Source organism: Stenella coeruleoalba (assembly GCF_951394435.1).
Source record: "Stenella coeruleoalba genome assembly, chromosome: 12".
Taxonomy (NCBI): Eukaryota; Metazoa; Chordata; class Mammalia; order Artiodactyla; family Delphinidae; genus Stenella; species Stenella coeruleoalba.
Window position 1 is genome coordinate 32,688,179 of NC_137158.1, and position 27,866 is coordinate 32,716,044.

At 34.9% G+C, this 27,866-nt stretch overlaps 1 protein-coding gene across 8 annotated transcripts in view; it reads right to left on the minus strand.

The window, feature by feature from the left end:
• Positions 1-5,405: 5,405 nt before the first annotated feature.
• Positions 5,406-27,866, minus strand: part of USP45 (ubiquitin specific peptidase 45) — a 63,395-nt gene continuing 40,934 nt past the window's right edge. For 4 of the 8 annotated variants that reach the window (XM_079938715.1, XM_079938713.1, XM_079938714.1 and 1 more), the window contains 9 exons: positions 24,759-24,840; positions 22,751-22,842; positions 20,802-20,858; positions 19,951-20,094; positions 17,976-18,648; positions 16,258-16,355; positions 12,830-12,916; positions 9,835-9,988; positions 5,406-9,246 (listed from right to left, as the gene is read on the minus strand). In XM_079938715.1, coding sequence (XP_079794841.1) covers positions 9,116-9,246; positions 9,835-9,988; positions 12,830-12,916; positions 16,258-16,355; positions 17,976-18,648; positions 19,951-20,094; positions 20,802-20,858; positions 22,751-22,842; positions 24,759-24,840 — 1,518 coding nt within the window. In that variant the 3' untranslated portion in view covers positions 5,406-9,115. Of the gene's footprint in view, positions 9,247-9,834; positions 9,989-12,829; positions 12,917-13,395; positions 13,546-16,257; positions 16,356-17,975; positions 18,694-19,950; positions 20,124-20,801; positions 20,859-22,750; positions 22,843-24,758; positions 24,841-27,866 lie in introns of those variants that run through there. The other 4 variants (XM_079938716.1, XM_079938718.1, XR_013830705.1 and 1 more) reach the window with 4 other exon arrangements.

Genomic DNA, 27,866 nt, shown 5'->3' on the forward strand with positions numbered 1-27,866 from the left:
GAAATCCAGTCTTCTTGAAGAAACACTTGAAACCAAGATTCTCCTGCATCAGCGTTAGAACAAAGTCCTCAATAGCTAAAGATTCGCTGGTCCTCAAATCCAAGTAGCCCACAAAATACAACTTCATCTTGGGAGAAACGATAACTAATTACACCTCTACCAACACAATAATGTGAGGGCATAGTATTACTGGAGGCAAAAAGAAAATTTGGTTCCTTTGACCCTTTCCATAATTTCACAAAAAAAGCGCGCACACACACACACAAAAGGATGACACAACAATCTAGTGCGATTTTTATTTATTTTGGGGTATTTTTGGCCAGCCCTGCGGTTTGTGGGATCTTAGTTCCCCGAACAGGTATTGAACCTGGACCCAGGGCAGTGAAAGGACGGAGTCCTAACCACTGGACCGCCAGGAAATTCCCTAGTATGATTTTTTAAATCACTTTATGGAACAAAAACTAGGACATTTACCACATATTATCAGTGGTCGTCTCTGATTTTGCTCTGTGATCATTTTCCAAGTTTTTGCCCAGGGCCTGATTTTCAAGTTTCTCTGAGAAACATTCTAATCAGAGAAACATTCTATCTTCCTTGTGAAACCTGATTGCCCTAGAGAAACTTTCATATGTTCCTACTTTCTATAATCATCTTGTATTTGTTTGCTTGTTTCCCTAGTAAAGTTGAAGCAGTTTTCTGGTAGTTTTTTGTTTTTTGTTTTTCCCATCTCTGTGCTCCAGCTGGCCAGCATACTGCTTAGCATACAGAAAGTTCTCCATTTGTCGAATGAGAGAATTATTAAATAACTCACGTTTGTTCCTTCTGCCAGTTTAATGAGGCACTCTCAGCAATCACTGTTTGCCAGACCAGGAAATGAGTTTTACAGTCCCATAGTTCCCTTTCCCTTATTACTTTCACCTAGAATTTCCCTATAACTTTAGGATTCGAAGGAGACATCATCAGGCACTTGTATTTCAACACCAGACTTTCTCACAGTGTATTTTTGTATTCAAGTGTCTATTTGAGCAGCTATTGTGTACACGAGCTGCTGCAGTCCAGTCATTCTGCACCTTGATTAGAAAGTGCAGTTAACAGTTGCCATCTTGCCAGTCTTAGCAATCTGCTGTCTATGACTAACAATCAGGGCGCTTCGTAAGTTAAATTTTTTATTAACTTGCCCTCGTTGCAGAGTGTTTGAAGGGGAGGATATATTCAAGTTAGTACTTTGCATTATTATGAAAACAAGTTATCCTTAAGGTAAAGTGGAAAAAGGTTAAATGAGATGTGGAAAAGAAACAATTAAATATTCCTACTTCTTGAGATCTGAACCTTTAAGGTGTTATTATGTTCCATATCACATCCATCTTAAAATTTAAGAATAAAAATTATTTAATGGTAACTAGACTTGTGGTAGTGATCACTTTGTAGTGTATACAGATGTTGAATTATAATGCTGTATATATGAAACTTATATAATAAAAAGTTATTTAAAGCTGTGGTATATACATACAATCAAATATTATTCAGCCTTGAAAAGGAATGAAATTCTGATACATGCTACAACATGGATGAACCTTGAAAAGATTACGCTAAGTGAAACAAGACAGACACAAAAGGACAAGTGTTGTATAATTTCACTTATATGAGGTCCCTAGAATAGGCAAATTCATAGAGACAGAGAGCAGTTGCTGGGGGTTGGAGGAAGAGAGGAATAGGGAGTTATTATTTAATGGGCACAGAATTTCTGTTGGGGATGAGGACAGGGTTCTAGAAATGGTGATATTTGAACAACATTGTGAACGTACTTAGTGCCACTGAATTGTACACCTAAAAGTGGTTAAAACAGTAAATTTTATGTTACATCTACTTTACCACAGTAGAACTACAATGGAGGATTAAAAAGTATATAAAGCTAATATGCTACAAGCAAATTATTAAAAATTACAACTGTTTTAATTCTTAAATAATAATTCTTAAAACAACTGTTTAAATTCTTAATAAATTACAACTCTTTTAATTCTTACTTAAGCATCTCCTAGAAAGTAGTGAGAATATGTGTCATAATGAAATATGAGAACATACAATAATAATTCAGTTATTTAACAATGGACCATGTAAACTATTATACATAGAATGGATAAACAAGATCCTACTGTATAGCACAGGGAACCTATATTCAATATCCTGTAATAAACCATAATGAAAAAGAATTTACACAAATATATAACTGAATCACTTTGCTGTACAGCAGAAAATAAGACAACACTGTAAATCAACTATACTTCAGTAAAATAAATTAAGAAAAAAACCCGAAAAAACAATGGACCAAACTGGGCTTTATGCATGTAATGACCATTTAGACCAGATTGGAGAAAGTAAGGTACCCCTATGTTCACTGACTGGCATATTCTTACTTAAAAATCTTTTGTGATTCAAACTACTGTTTCTATACTTAAGTCACTTGTATGATGTAGTAGACATTATTAGTATTCACCAATATCTGATTCTCCACTGACTTACAGCACACAGAAGGTTTAAGCCTCCTTAAAGTTTAGGTAGTACTCAGTGAATTACTTCTGGCCAATGGACTGTGGGTTAAGTGATGACAGTTATTTCTGGACCTAAGCTTACAAGAACTGTAAGCATTGTCACATCAACCAAGAAGTCTACAGGCAGATAAAGGGGCAGCTACAGGTTGGTATATTCTCTGTCAGCCACGATCACTGAGTTGCCTTATGGGAAACAGTGGCCAGAAAGAGCCCCAAATCAGCGAAAGACTTTGCAATGACCACAAAATAAGTTGCTGAGATTCTGGAGACATTTGTTAATAAAGCACAAGCCTAACTTAGCCTGACACATATAGATATTGGTAACAGGAGTTGGGTGCTGCTCAAAGAACTGAAAATATGTGGCATTAGCTTAGAGGTTGGTTGGTATACATAGGAAACTAATATTGGAGGCTAGATACAGGGACATCACATTATGCAATGGTAAAAAATTTAATATAATTGTCATCCCCAATAACCTGAGAGGCAGAAAATGTACCTACTGACTTTTGAGCTAGGGGAAGAAGTTGAAAAATAAGTGTGTGTTGGGTACTATTGGATGTATTTGGCACGGTATTTTGGGAAAGAGTGGAGCTCAGAGAGGAATGGTTGATTTGTAGAAGCTGACGCGAGGGAAGAGGCAACCAGAATTTGACCCTCACGTTTGTGTTTTTCAACTCCAAGCAGTAGGAGATAAGCAGTAGGAGATAAACTTGAGAAAGCCTTTAAATGACAAAGGATCATTAAAACTCAGCCTTGCAGCAAAGATCGTAACGAAGGGTGTAAACATCATAGTTATTTTGGAAATTTTCAGTGGGTTAATTAAGGATGTAATTAAGGTAACCTTAATTTTTTTCTCACTTGGAAAAAAAAATAAACCTAAGGACGGAAATGTGGTTAAGAGGATGGCTCTCCCATCAAAGCTTATAGACAGAAGGTACCTGCCATAAGGTCAGGAGAGAGGTAGGGAGGTAGGAAATCAAAGAAATACAATCAACCCAAGAACTAGTTGTCTCAAAAAAAATGGTATGGTTACTGGCATATAAATCTGACCGTCAACGAAGAGGGCTACTAAGCTTTTAAGAGTGGTACTGGAAAAGAAACCATAAGCCTTGGCTAACAGAAATTGTGACTATTCCAAACTTTAAACAAACAAACAACTTCAGCCCCCAATTATCGAGGAAACAGATTGAAACAAAGCTGTGCAACTTTCAAGGATGGCATATTCCTCAACAGCCATTCAGATGTAGCCAAGGAGGATAATAAAAAAAAAAAAGATTCTTCCAAGGGGTGAAGTCTGGAGTCACAGAGAACAGTGGAGAAGGGAATTCTTAGGGAATAGAGGAAAGGTCTAACAATGAACATTCCCCATGCCCAGGGTAAGAGATTGACAATATCTCCATTCGTCTTCCCCTTTCTGAATTAGAATGTTGATTGTGGTTATAGTTCCACTGGTTTCACCACTGTACAGTAAGTGTGTGGAAAACAGAACATATTCTTTTGGCTCCTGGGTCTCCAGACCAGTGGGAGCAACACCCAGACCTGACATAGCACTTCCAAAGAGCCTGGTTCTGGAATGGTGGATGGTCCTTTGAGGCTGTTTCTCTTGAAAAGGGAGTCACTGTGTTCCACGTGTAGAAAGAAGAGCTGAGTATTTGGTGACCAGAGGGTAGACTGTGAGAGACTTCTAGTCCATTCTCCTTTTCTTCTGAGCCCTGGGAGACTTACTCTTTCCTACCCATCCTTCCTTGCAATTAGGCAGGGCCAATGTGACTACTTCTGGCCACTGGGTTGTGCGCAACGCATCCAAGATGAAGGATTTCATTGCTGATGCAAGACCTTTGGTGTTCTCCTCCCCTGCCAGTGAAGAGGCCTGGCATTAAAATGATAGAGCCAGAAGACAATCAGCCAGAGGATTACAGAGTCACCAGTCGGAAAACAGTTGCTTTTGCAGATTGACCAGACTCACAGTGATTTTGGGTGAGGAAGAAATAAACTTTTGTTGTGCTAAGCCACTGGGATGTGAAGTTATTTGTTACTGCAGCATAACCCAGCCTATTCTAATACATATGGGAATGCAAACATTTTAGATATTTCTGCCTGAGTGCAACTTAAAAAAAATGTATGAAAATGGCTTCAGGGGGTCTGTGAGCCTCTGAAATTACATACAAAAATCTGGGGCATATATTTTTCTAAGAAGATGTAAGTGCCAAGATTTCCCTTCCCAGCCTCTCTATTGCCATCAGCAGGAGTGAGGAGAGGGCCCCAGAATTAAAACCCTCCACTTCCTCCAACACTCATAGCTTCTCTTTGGGACTATCAGGACTAATATCATACACCTTTTATCCCTAGAACACCCTTCATCCCATGGACCTTAATTCCCATATGGCTCTGTGGGTAATGTTGCTTGATTTTTCTCCATATCATTTACCATTTGAAATATCTTTTCTTTAATCTTCACATCTTAGAATGTCTATTTCCTCACTTCTTGGAGAGATTTCTATCTCCCATGGTCAATGCTGTATCCCCAATGCCTACCACACAGCAGATATTCAATAAATATGAAAGATGGTCTATAACATTCATTATAATCTCAAAGAGCTTCATGACTTAAAAAAGGTTAAATACAAAAAGGTAGACCAAATGTTTCCTAATGAATTATCCTGCCTAAAAAACTCAAAGAAACATCTGAAAGGATGAAGACTCACCCTTGGCAGACACTGAAATCTGAATGAAAGAGGCCCATGAGATATTTTATTTGGAAATCATAAACTTCTGAAATAGGAAGGATATTTTGAAAGCAAATACAGTGTTTGTACACAAAATATTCTGTCAATAATGTGCATTGAAAAAAACTCCAGGACCAATCTTGAAACATAAAGTAAATATGAATTTAATATTTTATGCATGTTTATACAGTAACATCAAAATAATACTCCATAAGTTACATAGCTATTTTCCAAAAACACTGCAAAAAAAAGATAAAATGGTAGGAATGATATATAATCAATTATTACTCAAAATTTAAAAATATAGTCATCTATCTTTTAAATAGATTTGAATTGATGGATTTCTACATGAACCAGAACATTTTAAATATCTAAAAATAGTCTTTCTTAATGCAGCAGATAATATATAAAGAATCACTTTTATTGCACATAACATATCTGGTTTAGGCTTATTTTTTCAGGTAGCACGCAGACAAATTATGAGTATGAATTTAATAAAAGTAGGCAAGATACTATTTTATACCTCAAAAATTAGATGAAGGTGATATATTTCACAGCTTAATCCTCAGGAAATTTTATTCAGATATCATATAAGATCATTGACTAAAGTCAAACATGCGAACTAAGAGCTCTTAAATACGTATCATAGTAAAATAGTTTTGTTGGCACATTTACAATAAGAAAACAGGTATCAACTGCTCTTAGAACTGAAACCACTCTCCCTGGCCACTCAAAAAGGTGGCCTTCACATCAGTTTTAAAAACATTAAATGACAAAATCTTAAATATAAACATACATTTGGTTATGTCAAAAATATTCACATAATTGGCATATAGTCAAAAATGTATCATTTTAAACATGGAAAAACTAGGGGAACCCGAGGTTAGATATAAACCAGTTTCTAAATAAAGCTAGTTAAACTCCTGTTTTACTTCTTAAATTCATTTCGCCAAACACTAGAGTAGTTTTTTTGAGGATCTGTAAACATTCTCACTGATTTGTACTGTTTCCTGAGGTCATCTGGAAGCCACTGTTACTAAAGTAGCTCACAATTTAGTACCCCTGCAAATGTGCTTTGGAAATATTCAAAATAAAAACAAAAATTTAAATGTAGATCCATGTGTAACTTAACATACTCTCTCTATTACAAAAGCTATCTTTAGGAAAGTCTTAGATCTCAAAATCAAATTCATTCCATTACCAGCAGACCTGGACAAGCAAAGCATTCATAAACTTTAGGCCATAAAAAAACAGATTTCAGAATTAACTCATTTAACACTGTGGAAATGAAAATAAAAGTATCTTATTACTTCTAGAATAATGTCTAAAACTTACATAGGCCTTTTCATTTTAAAACATGTTAAAACAGTGTCAGCCCAGGGCCTGACCCTTAGTAGATGTTCAATAAATATATACTTAATGAATAAATGTGAAGTTAAGCATAAAAACTACTGTGGTATTTGAGTACTGAGGTAATGTTCTGAAGCTACAATGTATCACTCACTTAATGAAAAATCAGTCTTAACTGGTATTCAGAATAAAGCTTAAAAGAACTCCTAATTTGATAAATTTAGCACTAGTTCATTTCCTGGCATCCAATGAAAAGAGGAACTAGGCACTTTCCTTGATTCTTGCCCTCACTTATCACTTACCATCTCTACTTAACTCTGTAAGGGATAAGCCAAGAGGCAACAGAAAAGAATGGTCTTGTTTGTTTCCCTCCTTTCTTGCTTCCTTTCCCTCTTTCTTCCTTTCCCTCTTTCTTTCTTTCTTTCTTTCTCTCTCTCTCTCTCTCTTTCATCTATCCATCTATCAATGAAATAAGAAGCAGGTGACCATCCAATGAAAAGTGCATGCCTCTTAATGGTATCTTTTCTAGGAGAAAAATGAGACAATTTAATATTTACATTTGGGGGAGGGGATGGTAATTGTCATTACCAAGACGGTTGACTTGAATAAAGAGGATTAACTAATAGTTTTCAAAAAATTTCACGGCTCTGGTACTGAAGTCTTCAATGTTAACGCATTACAATTAAACAGAAAACATTTAAACACTGTTTACCTTTTACATGACACAACCTGAGTTTACAGCTTAACTTATAAAGATACATTTCTCCATCATTTCACTGTTAAAAATCAAGAAAACCACTATTATTGAAATTTCAACAGCTTGAAAATACAATTTATGCAATGACATTTTTAAGCTCTGAATTTCGTATATTATTACCATCTTTAACACTAATCACAATTCCATTCATCCATATATCAAAAGGCGGCACTGGTAACCTTGATAATATTACATATACTTAAATATTAAGAAGGGTGAGAGTCTTCATGAAATATTTCCACACATTAACTACAGCCATTATTCTTATCCTTCCTTAACAAGAGGACAATGAACTAGGACCAGGCACTTACCCAGCATCTGCCTGTACTATCATTCGTTAGCCCTAATGATTAGGATGCTTGAAGCATGCAGTTATGTGTTTTGATTTAATAATGTAACACCAAAGTAGTCATTTTTTAAAAATTTAAGCCTAAGTAATGGTAACATTTTCATGCCAAGTTTTGACAGCTTAATAATTTGTTTTCTAGGGGGGAAAAACTACCATATGTTTGCTATTAATTATTTTAAAAGAAAATCCAAAATGCCAACTTTATGCTCCATTAAAATAAAAACTAAACCTATTTGAACTTACTGATGATGCTTGCTGAAGATAAAAGGTGATCTCAAAACCCCAAAACTATGATTAATATTTACTGATCTACAGAACTAGAAAATGTATTACATTTTCCTATTAAGCATAATAAGAATATAATTCTCTATCATTTACAAATATGATTTGGTAATTTACATTTCAAAGGTATCCTATGGTCCCATATGGATTAACAACTTCTATTTACCAATTCTGCATGTAACAATTATCTATAAATATATTTTGACTGGCTAATCTCTTGCAAATTATTCTCAACTCCATCATGAATAGGCTGCAAATAATATGTTGATAAAATATTTCAGTATTTTTCCAGTTCTCAAAACCTCAAAGCAATAAGCTAACCAGTATATTATTTGTAAATCCATATTACTGAAGCTACAGTGGTACCTTTTTATATGGTTGAATCATACAAAATATGACAAGGTCACTATGCCAATTGTGTAAGTATATGTTATAGCAATGTGTCCCACACAGCAGTGTAATATACCACTGGATAGCCCTGAGATGATTTTTAGTGAAGTGCTACATGAATGAGCAATTTTTCTTTAGTTATATATTTATTTTAATGTTTATTAGAAAAAAATGTAACTAGCACATAAAATGTAGAATATGCTCAAAATAAGACTATGGCTTTAAAAAGGCTAAAAATAGGCTTAAGAAGCCTTAAAAAGCTTAAAAAATAATAAGTAAACAATGGCATACGAGATATATATACATATATATATGAAAACAGAAAGGTGGTATTGACTCACATTTGGGAAACACTGTTTTAAAGGAATGATTTGACTTAGCCAGCATCATTTCTGAATGCTTGTAGTAATAAGCCACATTATAAAGGAGTTTCCTCTACTACTGTAAATTCTGTGTTTTTTTTTTGCCAGGACAAATATGTTTTTAAAAACATGTGCTTACATTTATTTTAAGAATATAATTTTGAAAGCTTTAGTAAATTTAATTTACTTTAAAAGGATTCACCAAAATGGTAAACATGTCCAGGAGCATTTGAGGGACATGCCATTCCTACAGAAAAGACTACAAAGACACATTGCATATAATGGTTGTCGCTGCAGCATTTAAATAAAAGTGATCTAAATAATCATTACCATTAACAATTAACAAATAATTATAATATTCTTTCATAAAAAAGAAGGTACGCTTGTGCGCTAAGTGCTCTCGATTCTGGAACCACCTGCACGTAAGTGTCACTAACATGGACCCACTGGCCTGCTGATTCACTATCAGGTTCTTTCAAACCTAACAAAACAAAAAGAAATATAATTTTACAGTAAGTATGTTCTGACTTTACATTAAAGACAACACATTTATCACAAACTCTAATGCTAGACTTTATTGCATAAGGCTGTTTCTTCTTGGGCTAAACATCTTCCAAAATGAACTCTTTCAAAGCGTTAATATTAGTATCATTTACTTTAAATATCTAGTGAAATATTAGATAGTCTTATGAATATTTATTTATTCAAGGAAAAGGGCATCTGCACTAAAAGAGAAGGAAGAAAATACACAGTTAGTTTGCTGAAGTAAATTTTCAACTCCAACTCTAGTCTGAGGACCTGGTATGTCTTTAAAAACTATTGGTATTGTTAAATAAAATGCTATTCCACTGCAATACACAATGACTTAACACCTTGAAAAACTGGGTGTCACTTCACATGACCTGAAGGGTACAGTTTTATGATATTTAAGATTATCTAGGTACTCTTAAAGGTTTTCCTCACTTAAAGTGAATCCACTTGAAGTATCCATGAAAGAAATTACCTCTCCCAGAAAAGGAAGAATGAATTCATTTGTTTTTAAGAATAAAATAAACTTAGGATGGCATACCAGGTACATTTTTCTTTCCAGTGATATGTTCCAGTAATTTCCTGGAGGGTGTTCTCACTTTCACGTAAGCGGTGTAGTGGCCTCCTCTCATTGAGCCACTATGTTCCACCACGCCATAGAGACCATAGAGAACTTTATCTCCCACACTTACATTCTTTTAGACAAAGAAAAAAACCTCAAATTAATTAGTAATATTTAGTGAACTCTTATTATAAGGAAAATTAAGCCAAATGCCAAGTCCTACTTAAAATAAGAGCAATGCATATTAAAACTACACTGGCATACGTTCCCACCTGTATTAGACCAGCAAAATGAAAAAGCTTGACAACATTCTCTATTGGCTGGGCTGTAGGGAAAAGAATGCTGTCATATGGGAACGCATACCACCCCTATTCAGGGATATTTCACGTTATCTAGCTAAGTTACACAGGTATTACTCTTGGATTTATCGATCCTTTTTCTAGGATTCTATCTCACAGGAACATGAGCAATATGTAAAAAGACATGTACCATACTAGTGATTGCAGGATTATCTGTAATATCAAAAAACTGGAGTAGACTCAAATGTCCATAAATTGGGGACTGGTTGAATAAACTATAATGCATCCATACAATAGAGTACTATGCTATTTGAAAAATGGAGGGCAGACTATCTCTAAATATTGCTATGAAATAATCTCCAGGATACAATGTTAAGAATAAGGTAGAAAAAAGGATACATACTGTAAGCTATTATTATTAAAGAGGCGAGATGCAGATATATATACCTATTTGTTTACATTTAAAAAAAATAATAGATGAATAAACAATAATTTGAAAAAATGGTTATCTATAAAGGGAGGAAAGAAACAAGTAGAACAGACATGGAGAAAAACTACACTTGTCTGAATTTACCTTGTTTTATACATTTGACTTTGGAACTACGTAAATATTTTATGTAATTATTAAACAAAATTTTTAAATTTAAGTAACAATCCCTAAAAATGAAAATTTAAAAATTAAGCAAATGAATATCCAGTTGGTGGCATAATCACTCAGAGAGCAACCACAAGGGTCATGTCAAAAGAACCCAGAAGCCAACTTGAAGTGGCTCTCAGTAGCCAACAACAGACCCATTAGATTAACGTATTAGACCACGAATTAAAAGAAAAGTGCAGTAAATTGAAATATTATTAATGTGTTTAAATCCATGAATTCATAATGATAAATTAACTGATCACAGTTTGAGGATGACAGTGAATTAATTCATTATTCTGAAAACTGGTTTAAAAGGGGGACGGGGAGAGAACTGAGCATTTACCCTGTCTTTTCTATAAGAACTATACCATAAGATAACTAAATAGATGAAAGGAATTTCTCTTTATATAGAAGTATTCTAGCAAATAAACGAAGAAAGAATAACAGGATTACCATTCTGTAATTCTTAATGAACTCATTGAGCAACGCTGGTTGCTAATATCACAGAAAGGTAACTGGCGTTTATGTGCCACCTGATGAAAGAACAGAACACTCCCTATGAAATAGCCTTACCGGGAGTGGGAGGAATATCAAACCTGAATCTGTTCAAGCCTCTCTTGATCCAACTACCTATCTGTAGGAAATAAAGAGGATAGAGGAATAATCATCAAAATCTAAACTATAGGAAACTACCAGAAAAATGATCCAGTTTCTTCAACAAATAAATTGCAAGGGGCAGAGATGGGAAAGGGACACTGTATATTAAAAGGGACTAAAAGATATTTTTCAATCATGATGTGTAGTCCTTACTTTGATACTAATTCATTTTGAAAATTTCATTTATTAGACAACTGGAAATATATACACTAGATGATATGAAAAAAATTGTTAATTTTTTTAGTGTGAAAGTGGTATTGTGGTTACATTTAAAAAGGTGGGGGTGATTCTTATCGTTTAGAGACACGTATAGGAAAAGATTTATGAATGAAATGATGTCTGATACCTGCTTCAAAATAACATAAGAGAAAAAAAAATAATATAAGAGGAGGAAGTAGATGAGCATGTGCATGGGGCAGGACTGGCCATATATCTAAGGTTTGTGTGATGTGTGCTTGAGGTTCATTGTACTGTTCTGTCTACTTTGATGTACGCTGGAAATTCTCCATAATAGGTACTTCTAAAAAATATGCTTTTGTAAGTTTAATACAGAGCTTGCTAGATATTTTGTTTACCATACTATCAAATTCTGTGAATACTGAATGTGAATAATTGACAGATAGTGCTAGTATTCCATAGCAGATGAACTGGATTCACTGAAAAATTGCATTTAAGATATTTCGCTTTGATTGATCAATGTATTGAAAGTATTAAGTTCAGTAAGTTTATGTACCACAAATCCTAGACTGCTAACCAGTAATTGTGAGCCGGACAACATGTTAGTTACCCTAGAACTGTGTAGTTCCCTCACGGAAAGCAAAGTCATCAATTTCACCTACAGAGTTCTTACATACAAGTACGAGCAATTATAAACCAATTTGCCTTCTATATCTAAGTATTAAAGTATTAGTAATTGTAAAGTATCATACTCAGTTCACAAGTACACTATTCTCAGTAGTGTACATGAAATGGCATGAAAAACAATGCACTAGTATATCGATTTACAAAAGATAAAGAACTCTTCAACTGCTAAAACTACTGTCAATTAAGCACAACATTCACAAGGAACAGGAGAGGGCACAAAATCTGCTTACTTCTCTCAGCAGCTATCTGATTCTAGTAGCATTTACAAGCAGCTCTGATCTTCATGAACATCGTGCCTCACTTGTGCTTTATGCATCTTTTCAACTTATTCTATCTCCCAAAAGACAAAAGTGATAGTGTGTTAAATGTTGGATGGAAGGAAGAAAGGGAGGGAAGGAGGGGGAGAGAGAGAGAAGGTGGGAGGGAGAGAGGAAGACATGGCCTAATAAACAATACATAGGATATTTTGAAGCATATTATTTGCATGACAATTAAATATCTTAATAATATACTATACCTTACAAGTAGCAGAACAGAATGGTGCTAAGTCAAGCGTCAGTGGGAAATCTACATGTCTGTTTACTTTGCGAAGACTCAGGCCAGCCTCAAAAAAAAACAACAACAAATTTTCTTAATGTAACAAACTTAATCTAGATCATTGCGTTTGTTAATTAAAACCAAAAGAGGAATCCTAGGGCTTCCCTGGTGGCGCAGTGGTTGAGAGTCCGCCTGCCGATGTAGGGGACGCGGGTTTGTGCCCCGGTCCGGGCGAATCCCACATGCCGCGGAGCGGCTGGGCCCGTGAGCCATGGCCGCTGGGCCTGCGCGTCCGGAGCCTGTGCTCCGCAGAGGGAGAGGTCACAACAGTGAGAGGCCCGCGTACCGCAAAGAAAAAAAAAAAAGAGGAATCCTTGACCTTTTTTCATAGATATAAAAATATGACTAATGAACAGTCCAAAACTGATATATGACTAAGTTCTCAATTAGGTTTCATAAACTGTTATTGCAAAGATCATTCACTTACATGGGTATTTTTACCACAAACAATATGAAAATAATCGCTTTCACTGTGCCTTTCAACACTTACGGGAAAATAAATTCAATGTGATAAAAGCTCAGCTACTGATACATATGCTATCATAAAAATGTACTCAACTGAAGAGTCAGGAGTCTGGTGTTCTAGGCCTAACTCAACGACTGGTTAACCGTTGTCTTGACTCTAGACAACCTCATCTAGATCAAGGCAGAAAACGGGTATAAATGGATTATATTAGGTCCCTTCAGTTCTAAAATTCAGTGACATTCATTCATTAAAAAGAGAAAAATCTGAACACTCAAATCATTTTAACAGTAAAAGTAAACATTACATATATAAATATGTAACATTACATATATAAATATGTAACATTACATATATAAATCAAAATGAATATTCATGTTGTTAAGCAAGCTCTATTTCTTTCCTACTTTTAGTTTCCAAAGGCAGGCCTTGAAAAATGTACACTTTGCATTTAAGTAATGATAAAAATTTGCTGATAGACCACCGAAGATATTGGATAAGAAACCCACAAATAGAAACAGACTCTCTTGGAATAAAAAGATACTTAAATCTGAGTTGTTTGGGTAGACAAAATTAACAGATGCAACCTCTTATGCAAAGCTTTCATGACTTACTTCAACGACTAGTCATTTTATTTGCATACTAATCACATAACTTTTACTGCAGTTCTGTTGCCTATTTCTTACCTTTAAAGAAAAAAAACAAAACAAAACTTATTTTTTGACCAAAATATAGCCACATAGTGATTTGTATTTTCAAGTAATCTTTAGAAGTCTTAACATGATATCAGACATGAAATTATGAAGTCATATGTCTGGAATAATTATTTAATATGTATTTAATTTGTTTGCCTCCTTTCTTCTCATCAGGTGACCTCTATAAGCAGCTGGTACCAGCATTGTCTGAGATGATTTCAGGCTAATGTGTCCTCCCCAGACGGTACTTTGCTATTGAGAAATTACCCCTTATTAGAAGAGACTTCTATCAACACTATTATAATCTTCGCCAATTTGGACAGGCTAAAAAAGGAATCTCACTGCCATTTTATTTTGCATTTGTTTTGCTGGAAAGAGTGGACCTTTCATACTTTCTTGGAATTTTTACTTCTTCTATGAACTGTCAATTCATGTTCTTTACCATTTTACATATTAGAGTCTTGATATTTTTCTTATTGATCTTTAAGAGCTCTTTACATACTTACAATATTAATCATTTGCCATATTTATGACAAAGAGCTCTATCTTGTTGAGATTTGCCTTTCAGTGTTGTGGATGTTTCTGATATACAACTCTAAAGTTCCTACGGGGAAACAGGTTTTCAGGGACACTGAAAAACTAGAAGCAAAGACATTGCTTAGAGAATCTGATCCGTAAAATTCACAGTCCCAGAGAATGAGAACGTGGCTTTGCAGACATTACATTTAGCCTGAGAACAAGAAGGGACCGAGATATCTATAAAAATCTCCATTTAAGGGCATGAATTCTTTCTGTAAGTTGTTCTTAAAAGGGATGCAAGTACCAAATATAAAATAACTGCTACATCATTCTCAGATCTGGCATGACCCTATCTCATTCACACAGAGTCACTGCAGATATACACCTTCTATTTCACATTCTGATGTAATGAGACTCAATGCATCTGCTTCTGCTCTCCATGGCCATTTCATTTCCACTGGGTTTCTGTAATGTTGGCTATAGAAAATCAAGAACTTAATCAAATTTCCATGGATAGGGATGGGGGTATAGAGAAAAATCTCTTCCTGCCCATCTGTGGCCCACCTGAAATGTTGCAAATATATACTCAAAGCTTTCAATCTCTTCCCTTGAGATTTCTTTCAAGGGTTTTATACTTAGAAAATCTTTCACACAGAGGTCAGGTTAATAATTTTCATCAAGTTTTCTTCTAGTCTTTTGATAATTTGTTTCATACAATTAAAAAACATTTATCTGAAAATAGTATTGATATATATGGTCTGGAAGGAAGCTCTAAATTTTTATTTCTTCAAACACCCATCTTTCCTAAGCCCTTTACTGAGTAATCTAGCCTCTTCCCCAACTGATTGGAGATTCATCCTGTATCATAACAAAAGAGCTTTAAATTATACTCAAATTTTATTTATTGACAATTCTGACCATACTGTTTTAATTATTAAAATTTCTTCCCGAGAAACTTTAAAATCGTTTTATCAAATGCAAAAAAAAAAAAAAAAAAAAACAGAGAGAGAGACAAGGCATTGAATTAAAACTATAAACAAAACTTGATACATTATATTTAGCTTCTCTCCCATTAGTCCTACAAGAGTGGGGCCTGCCTTGCAGCCCTTTTTGCAATTGGTCCCAGCCAACCACACCCAGCCCACGTACAACTCTCATTGGAATGAAAGCTCAGAAAGTTATGTGCACCTTGTTATTTCTCTGCTTCTAAGGGTTCTTAATATATCTTATTTTCCATTCACACACACATGTGCGTGCACACGCACGCATGCCACTGAGGTTCCGACCACCTAAATCTTCAAATATTGTGAATTAAACAATCTTATTTAGAAAAGTCTTGTAAGCTATTATGGATGAAAAAGCAATAAATCTTATATGACAAATTTTTTTTTTAATATTTATTTATTTGGCTGCACCAAGTCTCTGTTGCGGCGGCATGTGCAATCTTTAGTTGCGGTATGTGGGCTCTTAGTTCCCTGACCAGGGATGGAACCCAGGCCCCCTGCCTTGGGAGCACGGAGTCTTAACCACTGGACCACCAGGGAAGTCCCTCATATGACAAATTTTTAAATTCAATAAATTACTGTCTAATCCTTGACAGTAATTAACAAGACTTAGGGCTCTGCAAAACATATGATGAAAATTTGTAGAGTGTTACTAAAGGGAATTTACCTGATGAAATCTTTTAAGATGGAGAATTAGGATAGCTGGAACAGCAGAAATGAGCAATTGCTTCCTGGCATTAGTATAAACCCCTCCTGCTTTCTTTTCTGCATAAAATACAAGATAACAAAGTTACTTGTAAATTTCCATCTTATACATTATCTACCCTATAATACAGTAAACATTTAAATAGAAGCATCATACTACATTTTCAAAAATGTTAAAAAAGAAATTAGACTTCTGATTACAGGGAGCCTCTACTCGTTCCCAAAACTCCACTAATATGAAAGGGAGTATTTTTTAAGGCACACACTTATAAGGAGAAAGAATAGGGGAGGTGACACTTGCAATATAACTTTGGAAACTGGAAGGCAAATAGACCAGTAGTGACTTATGTCAATGCCCGCCAGTCAAAGAACAACAGAAACACACCTGTAGTTGAAAAAACTGGGTCATTACTCATTGCAGTGAAAAGAGATCATGTATCATGGGAATGATGGGTCATTTCAATAAGAGGTTGTTAGAAAAGACTTGTGATAGGATTTGAATATGGCTAATTGCATATTTAACTTGGATTAATGTAAGCTGGCATTTCTTCCTCTCCCATATAGACATTTCTTTAATTACTAATGTATTAATCATGTCTTTTTTCTGATGCTTTGACATCTGGAGCCTTGCTGACACTGGAAAGGGCCTTTCCCAGATCTAGCTAATTCCTAGATACTAAACAACTTAAGTGTGCCTTTCATATGCAAAACAACCAATCCAAAACCCATATCCCAACCACCTCCTTTATTGAGCTCTAATAACTCTAGGCCACTATTCACCTGCCCTAATCACACCAGAGCCAGGTACCAGACAGCTAGGGACAGCCCCTATACTGCAGAGTCCACTGAAATTTTCAAAACTAGTCAATCCTAAGCCTGTCTATCCTGCCACATCCATTCCTTCCCTTAGAAACCACAATAAAGGCTCCTGCCTGCATTTTCCCCCTTGCTCCGTCTCCTGACCAACCCTGGTGCTTCCCCTTGTGGCCCTGTGTGGCGTGGCTTAGCATGCCCCCTCGTCTTGGGAACTATAAGTAATAAACGATCTTTTCAGTAGCAATCGTCTCCTTATCTGTTAGACTCATCATACCTGAATAATAAAACCTGCATTTTGAAACAACTAGTCACTAAGTAATCAGAGTGTTCTCTCCATTTAATCAAGGCTAGAGGTACACCAGAAATTTCTTACTTGACAAATCCCCCTTTTCTACTTTTCTCTGGTCAACAAAACACAGTTATTATATTGCTAGCTTTATAACATACAGTTACTTAAAATCTTCAAATTTCTATCTTATGATATGACTTTATACTAGATTGATGGGATTTATGAAGAACATTAATCTCACTAGTGTTGTAATTTTAAGTTTTACAGAATTTTTTTCTGGAAAGATTTCAGATAGCTAGTTCCCTGAAATAAGATTATGTGGGTGTGCATTTTCGAGGCAGAGATGGATACTTCCTGTCTTTCAATTTATTTCAACAAAAATCTACTGAAAAGTTACTCTGCCCAGTCAGTGTCTTCAGTGTTGAGGTACAAATACGATAAGACAACCCCTGCCTCCAAGCAGCTAAAGTATGCAGACCAGGTTCTTAGGCTCCTCTTTGTGGGATCTATAACCCACTATCACTGTTTATCAGATAATCCATGAATACTTTTAAAAAATTAAGCTAAATATTTACCTGCAGAACTGGTTTCCTTTGGGTACTTCTGTTTCTTTTCAGTACAGTTCTCACACAGAAGCTTGTTGTTCCCCATTAGTAATTCCATAGATGTAAACTGATAGAGACAGGACTGAATTGAACATTCTTTAGAAGTGGTTATATAGCTCTGAGAAAGGGTCTGAAAAGCATTTTGGGGGCTGTAAGACACCATATGCTTGCCCTCTGAAAAACACAAATTATTTGAAACGTTTAGTGGCTGATTTTCTCTGTCAAAATCCCTATCTCCAGTTACAGTGCTGCTCAGATGAAGTTCAGAAATAGCTCCAGCCACTCCCTCATCACCACCGTCACCCTCCTTGGTGAGTGGTTCACTCTCTGACGGATGGCGAAGGTGTCCATTTGTGTGCACAAAGTATCCACTGCTGGATCTCAACAACAAAGGCTGCTCAGGAGCACTTTCAGACTCTGAAGCCTCACTGTCAGCACCAACACTACTTTCAGAAAGGCTGGCTTCTTTTTCACTGCCGTCGGTAGGGCTTTCAGTCAGAGTCGACTCAGTGTTCACGATGCTTGCAAACGATGAGGAGTCTCTATTCATTTCAAGGTTTTCATTTTTCTGGTATATGACAACAGCTTTATCTTCTCCAGGTGACAATTTTCTTGTACATTTTCTGCCATGAATTAGTTGATTCTGTAAGTTGATAGTGTTTTCAGAGAAAAGAATCTTGTGACCTTACTGAAAATAAATGCCAGTAAGTCTTATTTAAACATTCGACAATTTCTAAAATACTATTTCTAGTACCTCTGAAATCCATTTCCTAAATCTACCCAAAGTACAATCAATAGAAGATATGCTAACAAAGAGTTCTAATTTGAAAATAAACTTTTACACAAGAAACCGACAATAATGGTTACCTATTCATGGAGAGGGAACAGGACTTTTGTAGAACAGTGCTATGAAGGAGGCTTTTCAAGTGTAAACCTTTGCATAATCTCTGTTGTCTTGCCCCTTAAAGGACCTTCTAACAGAGTAAGTTAAATCTGGTAATACATCAATTTGCCAAGTTAGTACAAATCATATCATGTAAAAAAGTTTTTTTTTAATGAGGTGCAAATTCAGATTGATGTCTTTAAATGTATACGGCATAATTCATCAACCAGGTATGTCCCTAGAGAAATAATGGGTCTAGACAATGGTCATCAATGACTGATAACATTACAGAAAGAGAAACATCAAACATGATGTGCACCTCATGATGGAAATATACACCACCACTTAAAAGTTTTCTTGCCAAAAATTAAATAAATAATCAAACTTAAACCTAATAAGTCCCTAACTGCCTTAGAGAGGAAACAAAAGGAACAGAGGCACCTCTTAACAACATGCAGATGAATTACTGCATGCAAAATGACTTACCACAACATACAAACTGAATTACTATAACATGCAAAATGAAACACTATTGATGTGGGAATGTGAGAGACTGCTGAAAAAAATGATATGATCACTTCAACAAATAAATTGCAAAGAAAAAAACAAGGTGGAATCTGTGGATTAAAAGACATTTAAAAGACATGGCAATCTATAGATCTTTTTTAGATCCTAAATTCAAATATGCTTTCAAAAGCAAAAACAAGTATTTTATGAGACAACTGCAGAAATTTTAATTATGACTAGATATTTATGCTATTAAGAAGTTTTAAATATTTTAGGTACAGTAATGATACAATAGTTATGTCTTTAAAAAGCATCTTTTAGAGATATACATTTAAGTATATGATATGGGATTTATTTCAAAATAATCCAGGATGGTGAGGAGGAAAATGTGGGATAGATACAGATAAAACATGGTTAGCTGTGAGATGATAACTATGACGCTGAGAAATGGGTACATGGGAGTTTATCATACTTCCTTACTTTTGTGTACTTTTGAAATTTTTTTTAATAAAAAGTTTTAAAAAACAGATGTCTCACGAATGCATATAATCTTACCTTATCTTTAGATGAAGAATGCTTCTTGGTGGCTCTAGGTTGATGAGTATTTTCTATAGTGATAGTGCCACTGTATTCACCATTATCTGTGTCCTGTAAACTTCTATATTTACTCATTCTTCCCAAAAGTACAGGTTTTGAAACCTATTAGATACCGTATATATAACACAAAACTTCTTTAGGAAATAAATTCTGGATATCATCTACTTTTTAAAATTTCTAATTCATCTGAAATGTAATTTCCTAAACATTAATTCTCAAAATATGAAGCATAAAGGTTTAACTTCCTTGAGAATAAGAACTATATCATAGGGGCTTCCCTGGTGGCACAGTGGTTGAGAATCCGCCTACCAATGCAGGGGACACGGGTTCGAGCTCCGATCCAGGAAGATCCCACATGCCGCGGAGCAACTAAGCCTGTGCGCCACAACTACTGAGCCTGTGCTCTAGAGCCCGCGAGCCACAACTACTGAGCCCATGTGCCACAACTACTGAAGCCCGCACACCTAGAGCCCGTGCTCTGCCACAAGAGAAGCCACCGCAATGAGAAGCCTGCGCACTGCAATGAAAAGTAGCCCCCGCTTGCCGCAACTAGAGAAAGCCTGCACACAGCAACGAAGACCCAACACAGCCAAAAATAAATAAATAAATTTATATATATATAAAAGAAGAACTATATCATACTTTACGCATACATATACAAACTCCAATATCACATACACTGTACAAACTCAATTACTGTATATAAAAAGTAATGATGCTCAGATGTCTAATAATATACTCAACAAATGCCTAAATATATGAATTTATAAATGCCCTTCACAAAAAGACTTAAGTTTTTTTCTCCTTACCCTTTCTTCTATTATAGGAAGTGAAATATCAATAAAAGGATCTTTTACTGTGGAGATCTTAAAAAGAAAACATATTGAGAACTTCAGTTAGAATTCTAACATAGACAATGTAGCTTTGTAAAGTCTTAAAGAAATCAAACTTCCCAGGCAACTAAAATCTTAAGTTAAAAAACGTTCCTGGAACCAACAGTAATTTAATTGGGTATAGCAACACATATTGTTAATCAAAACAAGATATCCCAAAACGTCAATAAATGCAACCCAACTGAATTTTATAATACTGTTAATATGACTAACCTGTAATACATAAAGTAACTAAAATAAACTGTGTTTAATAAAAGTGATTAACTGAAGATATAAACATATTTTTGGTGAAATTATGGCCATAACATAAATAAAATATGAAATGTTAAGAAAAAGCCATGAAAAAAGCCAGAGAGCTTGACTGTGTTTTGTAGATTCTTCAGGATAATTCTACTTTAAAAGATACTTGGGCTTCCCTGGTGGCGCAGTGGTTGAGAGTCCGCCTGCCGATGCTGGGAACACGGGTTCGTGCCCCGGTCCGGGGAGCCATGGCCGCGGAGCCTGCGCGTCCGGAGCCTGTGCTCCGCAACGGGAGAGGCCACAACAGTGAGAGACCCGTGTACAGCAAAAAAAAAAAAAAAAAAAAAAAGATACTCTCTAGCTTGTGAAAAAGAAATTAACTTCTACATTGAATATACTAAAAATTTAAGTGGGGTTTGACCATTGAACAAGGCGGGGCTTAGGGATGCTGATCCCCATCCCACCCAACTGTCAAAAATCACAGTATAACTTTACAGTTGGTGCTCAGTATCCAGGGTTCCGCATCTGCAGATTCAACCAAATGCACATTATGTGGTACTGCAGTACTGATAGCATTTATTGAAAAAAATTTGCGTATAAGTGGGCCCTTGCAGTTTAAACCCATGTTGTTCAAGGGTCAACCGTAATATCATGATGATACATTCTGTGCTTCAGTATGACAGGCTAGAAGGAGATATTATATATAATCCTGACTTTATAAAACTAGAGGGGAAATGTACTCCATAATCTGGGACAGGAAGATGGACATAAAGACTCTTTTATGATTAAAATCTGACAGAAGTTGAAACCTATCATACGTCACACGCTTTCAGAAATATTCCTACCAAGCAACTGGAAACCTCTAAAAATTTATACATTCTTTAAGAAGTTATTAAAGTACAGATGGCATTCAAAATGAAAATTATCACTAAATTCAAAGATGAGTCAAGTCTGCTTAAAAACAACTCCAACAAGTCAAATAAATGTAAACTTTAAAAGTAGATCAGCCAGGGGCTTCCCTGGTGGCGCAGTGGTTGAGAGTCCGCCTGCCGATGCAGGGGACACGGGTTCATGCCCGGGTCCGGGAGGATCCCACATGCCGCGGAGCGGCTGCCCCCGTGAGCCATGGCCCCTGAGCCTGCGCGTCCGGAGCCTGTGCTCCGCAACGGGACAGGCCACAGCGGTGAGAGGCCCGCGTACCGCAAAAAAAAAAAAAAAAAGTAGATCAGCCTAAATTGTGTTATGACATTAAATTATTTCTATTGGGATTACAATTTAGGGCAATACATAATTATATTAACATAGTTACTCTCTTCGCAGAAGTTTCTCTTTCATTTTCAATCCAAATGAGTAGCTAACACGTTGGAGCACATTAAAATAGGCTAATGAACTTCACAGGTGTGCCAAGAGGAAAAGTTAGATAACACGTTTACTTAAAAAAACTATACATTATGTTTATTTTCTAGGAGTGAAGGATATATTTTTAAAATACTTTTAAAAACTACTATGTAGTCATGTGTGACAAATAAAAATAAATGACTGCTGATGATAACATGTGAAAGAAAACAATAAAAACAATGTGACCATAATCTATTCCATGTTGAAGTGAATTCCAAAGTACCTACATTTGCACATTCTTCACACATGACTGTGCTAGTTAATTCACCAATAAAGATACGATCTATGAAGTTCATTTTCACACCTTCTCTTCCATATGCTGTAAAAATAATACTTTTAATGCAAAAAACATGTCAACCGTTAACCTAACAATGTAATAGGCTTTTTTTCCATTGAATCAAAAGAAATCTGAATAAGGCAGATATCCAGGACCATATTTAATAATATATTTCACTATATGATGTTATAGTGTCTTTCTCCTTTACAATTCCACAGAGAAAATGTGACTATCAACTACTGTAGTCTCAAAGAAATAGCAAACTGTTCTTAAACTTAAGAAGTAAAATAATTAGAGTATTAACCATATTCATACCACACTCAACTGCTCCAACTAAACCCTTTAAAGCCTCTGTGCCTACCCTAGAGGTAGATAGAGGGATGGGAAAAGAGATTATGATTTAGGACTACAGATGCCAGGACCATAACTATGGAAACAACAGAGTAGTAAAAGACAAGTAAACACTGCATAGGATAAAGAACTAACATGGCAATTAATAACTCAGTTATATATGTAACTCCTGTTACATAAAAATGTTAAAATTATTCTCTTTGGGAAATATTTATAAATAAAAGAAAATTGTACTTATGATTTGCTTCAAAATAATATGTAGTTGGGGGAGAACAGATGAAACATAATACACCATGAATTGAATGTAATTTAAGCGGGGTGATGGGCACACAGGTACATGGTCATCATTATACTAGTCTCTCTAATGGAAGTTTGAAATTTTCCATAGTAAACCATGGGGAAAAACATATTAAAAAAACGTATTCACTCCTCTTTCAAACTTTTCTTCTATCGTTTTTTGATCTCTACCTTCAAATTTCATGCAAACATTTTAAATCATTTTAGAACATTACTTGAAGCACTGAATGACAGAGCAGACTTTTATCTGGATATATCAATAAATATTTATTAATTATGATGATAACTATTTAGAAGTTATGTTAAACTAAGATGTTTCATTAACAAAAATTGTACAAGGGATTGAAAATAGGTTAAGATTACAAAACTGGAAAGAAGTGAAGGAATAAATGAGCAGTTATTCTAAACATGCACTAGATGGCACTATCTGAAAACAAGAGAACAAGTATACTTGAGAGTATTTTTCAAAATCTTGAACCTTTAACTGCACATAAAGTTTGTCATATACAATCATAATGTATGTATATTTGTTTATAAATTACAGACGTGTAGTATGTACACATAATGCTACCAAAAAAACCCAGATGTTAAAAAAGAGAGTAAAATACAAATAATATTTTTAAACATTTTCTATAAATGATGACTACACATTACCACTAGTTACTATCTCAAGGCAGAATATACTTTCCAGACAAGGTAAATCGTTAATAACATGGGATATAAATCCACACTTAAATAATGATCACTGTAAATGATCATCTTTGATTAGTTAATCACTGTTTCTGCCTCATATTTCGGCTGATGAAGACTCAACATTAGGAGTAGACATGTATGCTTGATTTAATAGTACTCTCATAAATAATGGTTTCCTTGCATTTGGAGCAATTTTTGGAGAATTTTTGGAGCATTTTTGGAGCACTGAAGCATTTTGTCTAGTTAAGACTAGACAATATCCAAAAATCCACCTATCTAAGTACACTTCAACTGCAAAATGATACAATGTGATAAAAGTGAACTTCTAAGTGAGGTTGCTACTTTCAACAACCTTTCAAGTCTCCCATAAGATACTTCACTTAAGGGCATCAGTGTCAATCTGTATATTTGATATTATTTTTATTTTTTAAAATTCACATGGATTCTAACATTTTCTTTCGATGACTCATTAGACTATCTTGCAGCCACAGGAGTAAGTACACCCTCCTTTTAAGGCCATTAGTTCACATAATGCTCAGTTCCTTTCCCTGCCCCAAAAAGAAACTTACAATATTTTCTTCTAGAAAAAAGTTTTAATAGTGAAAGAGTCAACATACCTTTGACTTTTTTTCTAGTTTCATCATCAGCAGTTTTAGTAGTTGGGTTGTTAAATGCTTTGAGAATGCCAGCTTGTATTCGCTATAAAACAAAGTAATAAGAATTTATTAAGAATCTATACTAGAATATATTCTTTCAAAGCATTATTTTGTGTTCCTGTAAATAGAATCTGGTTTTAGTGCCAATCAACTCGAGCCTCATCCTCTTAATAAGAGGAGGACTTTCAAACAGCAAGGTACAGTGGATCTCAGTTCCCTAGTAAAATAAAATGACTGAATTTTTAAAAAAATCAAATATGTCCTTTCTTCTAGTTCTAAAATTCCATTAATGAATAATGCTCTAATGCCAAATCCTCCCACAAACAGAAGTCAAGATTCCCAAGTTTAGGTTCTCTCTTGGGTTTAAAGCATTCTCAGTCGACAAAAAGCAAGCAGCCTAGTTTCATTTTGCTTATAGGTTTAGAGTAAGTTCTCCTTTTCCCTTCTCTCCCCTATCTCTCCCCGTCTCCTGTCCCCTCTCTTCCTCTCCCCCACTCTGTCCCTAAAATAATTTACTCCTTAATTAGGACAAAAAGTAACAAATAGACCATAGGAAATTTCTTACCTATGAAGAAAATCTTAATATAAATATATAAGAAGCTATTAAACTGGTCACTATGACCTCCATGTAGATTATTTTACTTATATACATAGATGACTAAAGTCCAGAATATTCTCCACAGCAAGAGCCCAAATCTTAACTGTTGTTTTATTTGAATTTAGTTGTCAATAACAATCATGTGTTAAAGTCATTAGCAACTCTTAGTAAATGATAAGGTTTATGGTTCCACATCTCTTGCATGTGTTTTAGGAAAGATCCAACCTCACAAAAAACTCTCAGAATAAAACTATATATATTCCAAAAATAAAGACATTTAAGCTAATAAATTATCATCTTTTACACTAATTATGGTCCTACTTAGTGGATGAATTTAATCTTCTTTAATTCACATTTTAACAGTGGGGTGAGGGGAAAGCTTATTAATTATTCTTCAAAATATATTTTTTAAGTAAAGTCTTAATCACAGGTTTTCATATATGTGAAAACACTGTTAGACCTGGACTTCTTGGTGTGAAAATGATACATAAATCTGCTGTTAAAAAATTATTATGTCAGAGAAATTAAACCCAACTGCAGACTTCCCAGAGAATAATAAAACTTTGCATATCAGAATCCAAGATACCTCCCACCGTTCAGAAGAAAATTCACAGCTTTATATATTTAAATCAGTTGAAAAGAATAAAAACAAATGAATTAAGCAGCCAACTTATAAATTTAGAAAAGGACATCAAACCAAACCAAAGTATAAGGAAAGAGTTAATGAAGATAAAAGTAGAAATTGAAGAGAATAAATGAATCGAAAGCTGACTCTTTTTTTTTATTTTGCGGTACGCGGGCCTCTCACTGTTGTGGCCTCTCCCGTTGCAAAGCACAGGCTCTGGACGCGCCAGCTCAGCGACCATGGCTCATGGGCCCAGCCGCTCCACGGCACGTGGGATCTTCCCAGACCGGGGCACGAACCCATGTCCCCTGCATTGGCAGGCAGACTCTCAACCACTGCGCCACCAGGGAAGCCCCCCCAGTTTTATAAAACTAAACAATATATTATTTAAGCATACAGAGGTAGCTCTCAAAAACTATAAGAAAAAGCAATGGAATTATTTCTGTAAAAGTCAAAAGAGCGGTTGCCTCTGATAAGGAAGAAGTATTTGAAAAAAAGAGGTAGTTTTTATGGTACTAATAACATTCTTTTTCTTTTTTAACTCTGGGGGTGGTGGTAGGGAGAAGTGCTAATAACATTTATAATAATATTATACTTTAAAGTATATGTATATTGGTACACATTCTTCTGTATGTGTGATGTTTTACAATAAGTTTTTAACACCCTCCCCCAATAATTATGAAAGTGAGTTTTGTTTATTAACTAGCCTATGATCAGCACATTTTATTTCCTAGAACTGCTCACTATTCTCTTCAAGTGTTGTTTTGAAAGTTAATGCAATGTATACCTTACATATATACAAAGTAGGGTATAAAAGTGAACGTACAGCAATCCATACCATGTCACGCTCTCCTGAAATATATGTGAAAGCAACTGAAATAATGTGGCCCAGAAGCTATTAAGTATTGAAATAATCTCCAATTCAGACTCAATAAACTTGAAAGTTTATATAATTTGGATATTGTCCAAGCTAAACTTGACTTTTATACCTTGAACAGAGAACTTATTAAACTAAAATATGAAAATTAGAATGGTGTGAATTCCATGTAAGAGAAACTTTTAATGGACTTAAATGAAAGATGTCAATAAATACCCATGTTCACCTATAAATATTTAATATAACTGTAAAAGGCCTCTCCAGCCACTAAAGATAAAGCCTCTAATTCAACTTAGAAGTCTGTAAATTTATTCTACAATTTTGAACATTCAGACGACTTTCAGTAGAATTGAATGAGCCTTCACCATACTCTAAAATGTAAGCTATGATATCACACCTTTAAAAAAGAGTAAAAACAATTAAGCTGTTTAAATTATTGACTTTTAAACTATTAGACTTCTGCTTTTTTATTTTATCCTAGCCACAAATTTATATTCTCTGCCCTAAACTGTTGAAGAGTTAATAGGTAGTTCATCAAGCTGAATAAAATAAATAGGCTTAGGTCCATCTCCAACCTTTCATTGTTGTGCTTTGAACCATTTAGGTTTAAAAAAAAAAAAGACTTTGGTTAGGGAGTGACTAACAACCACGGCACGTAAATCATTTAGCAGTACCCATGTTCGACTAGTTCAAATTTCCATGTTAAACTTCTTTCAAAAATAATGCAAACACTCGTAATTTAAGTTAGCTGAGATATTCTACCTTTAAAATAATCTTACCCAGTAATGTATTAAAGCGATATATCTTTGATAATGCAAATGCAATTATCATTCATTTAGAGATAGCTCAAATTAAAAGGAAAAAAGTAAAGAAGCATATATTTCTAAGGTAAAAAGGCTGCCTATAAAAGAAGTTCTTATTGTGAATTTTATTTTGTTTATTTCACACATAAAAAATTTAGAATTTTTG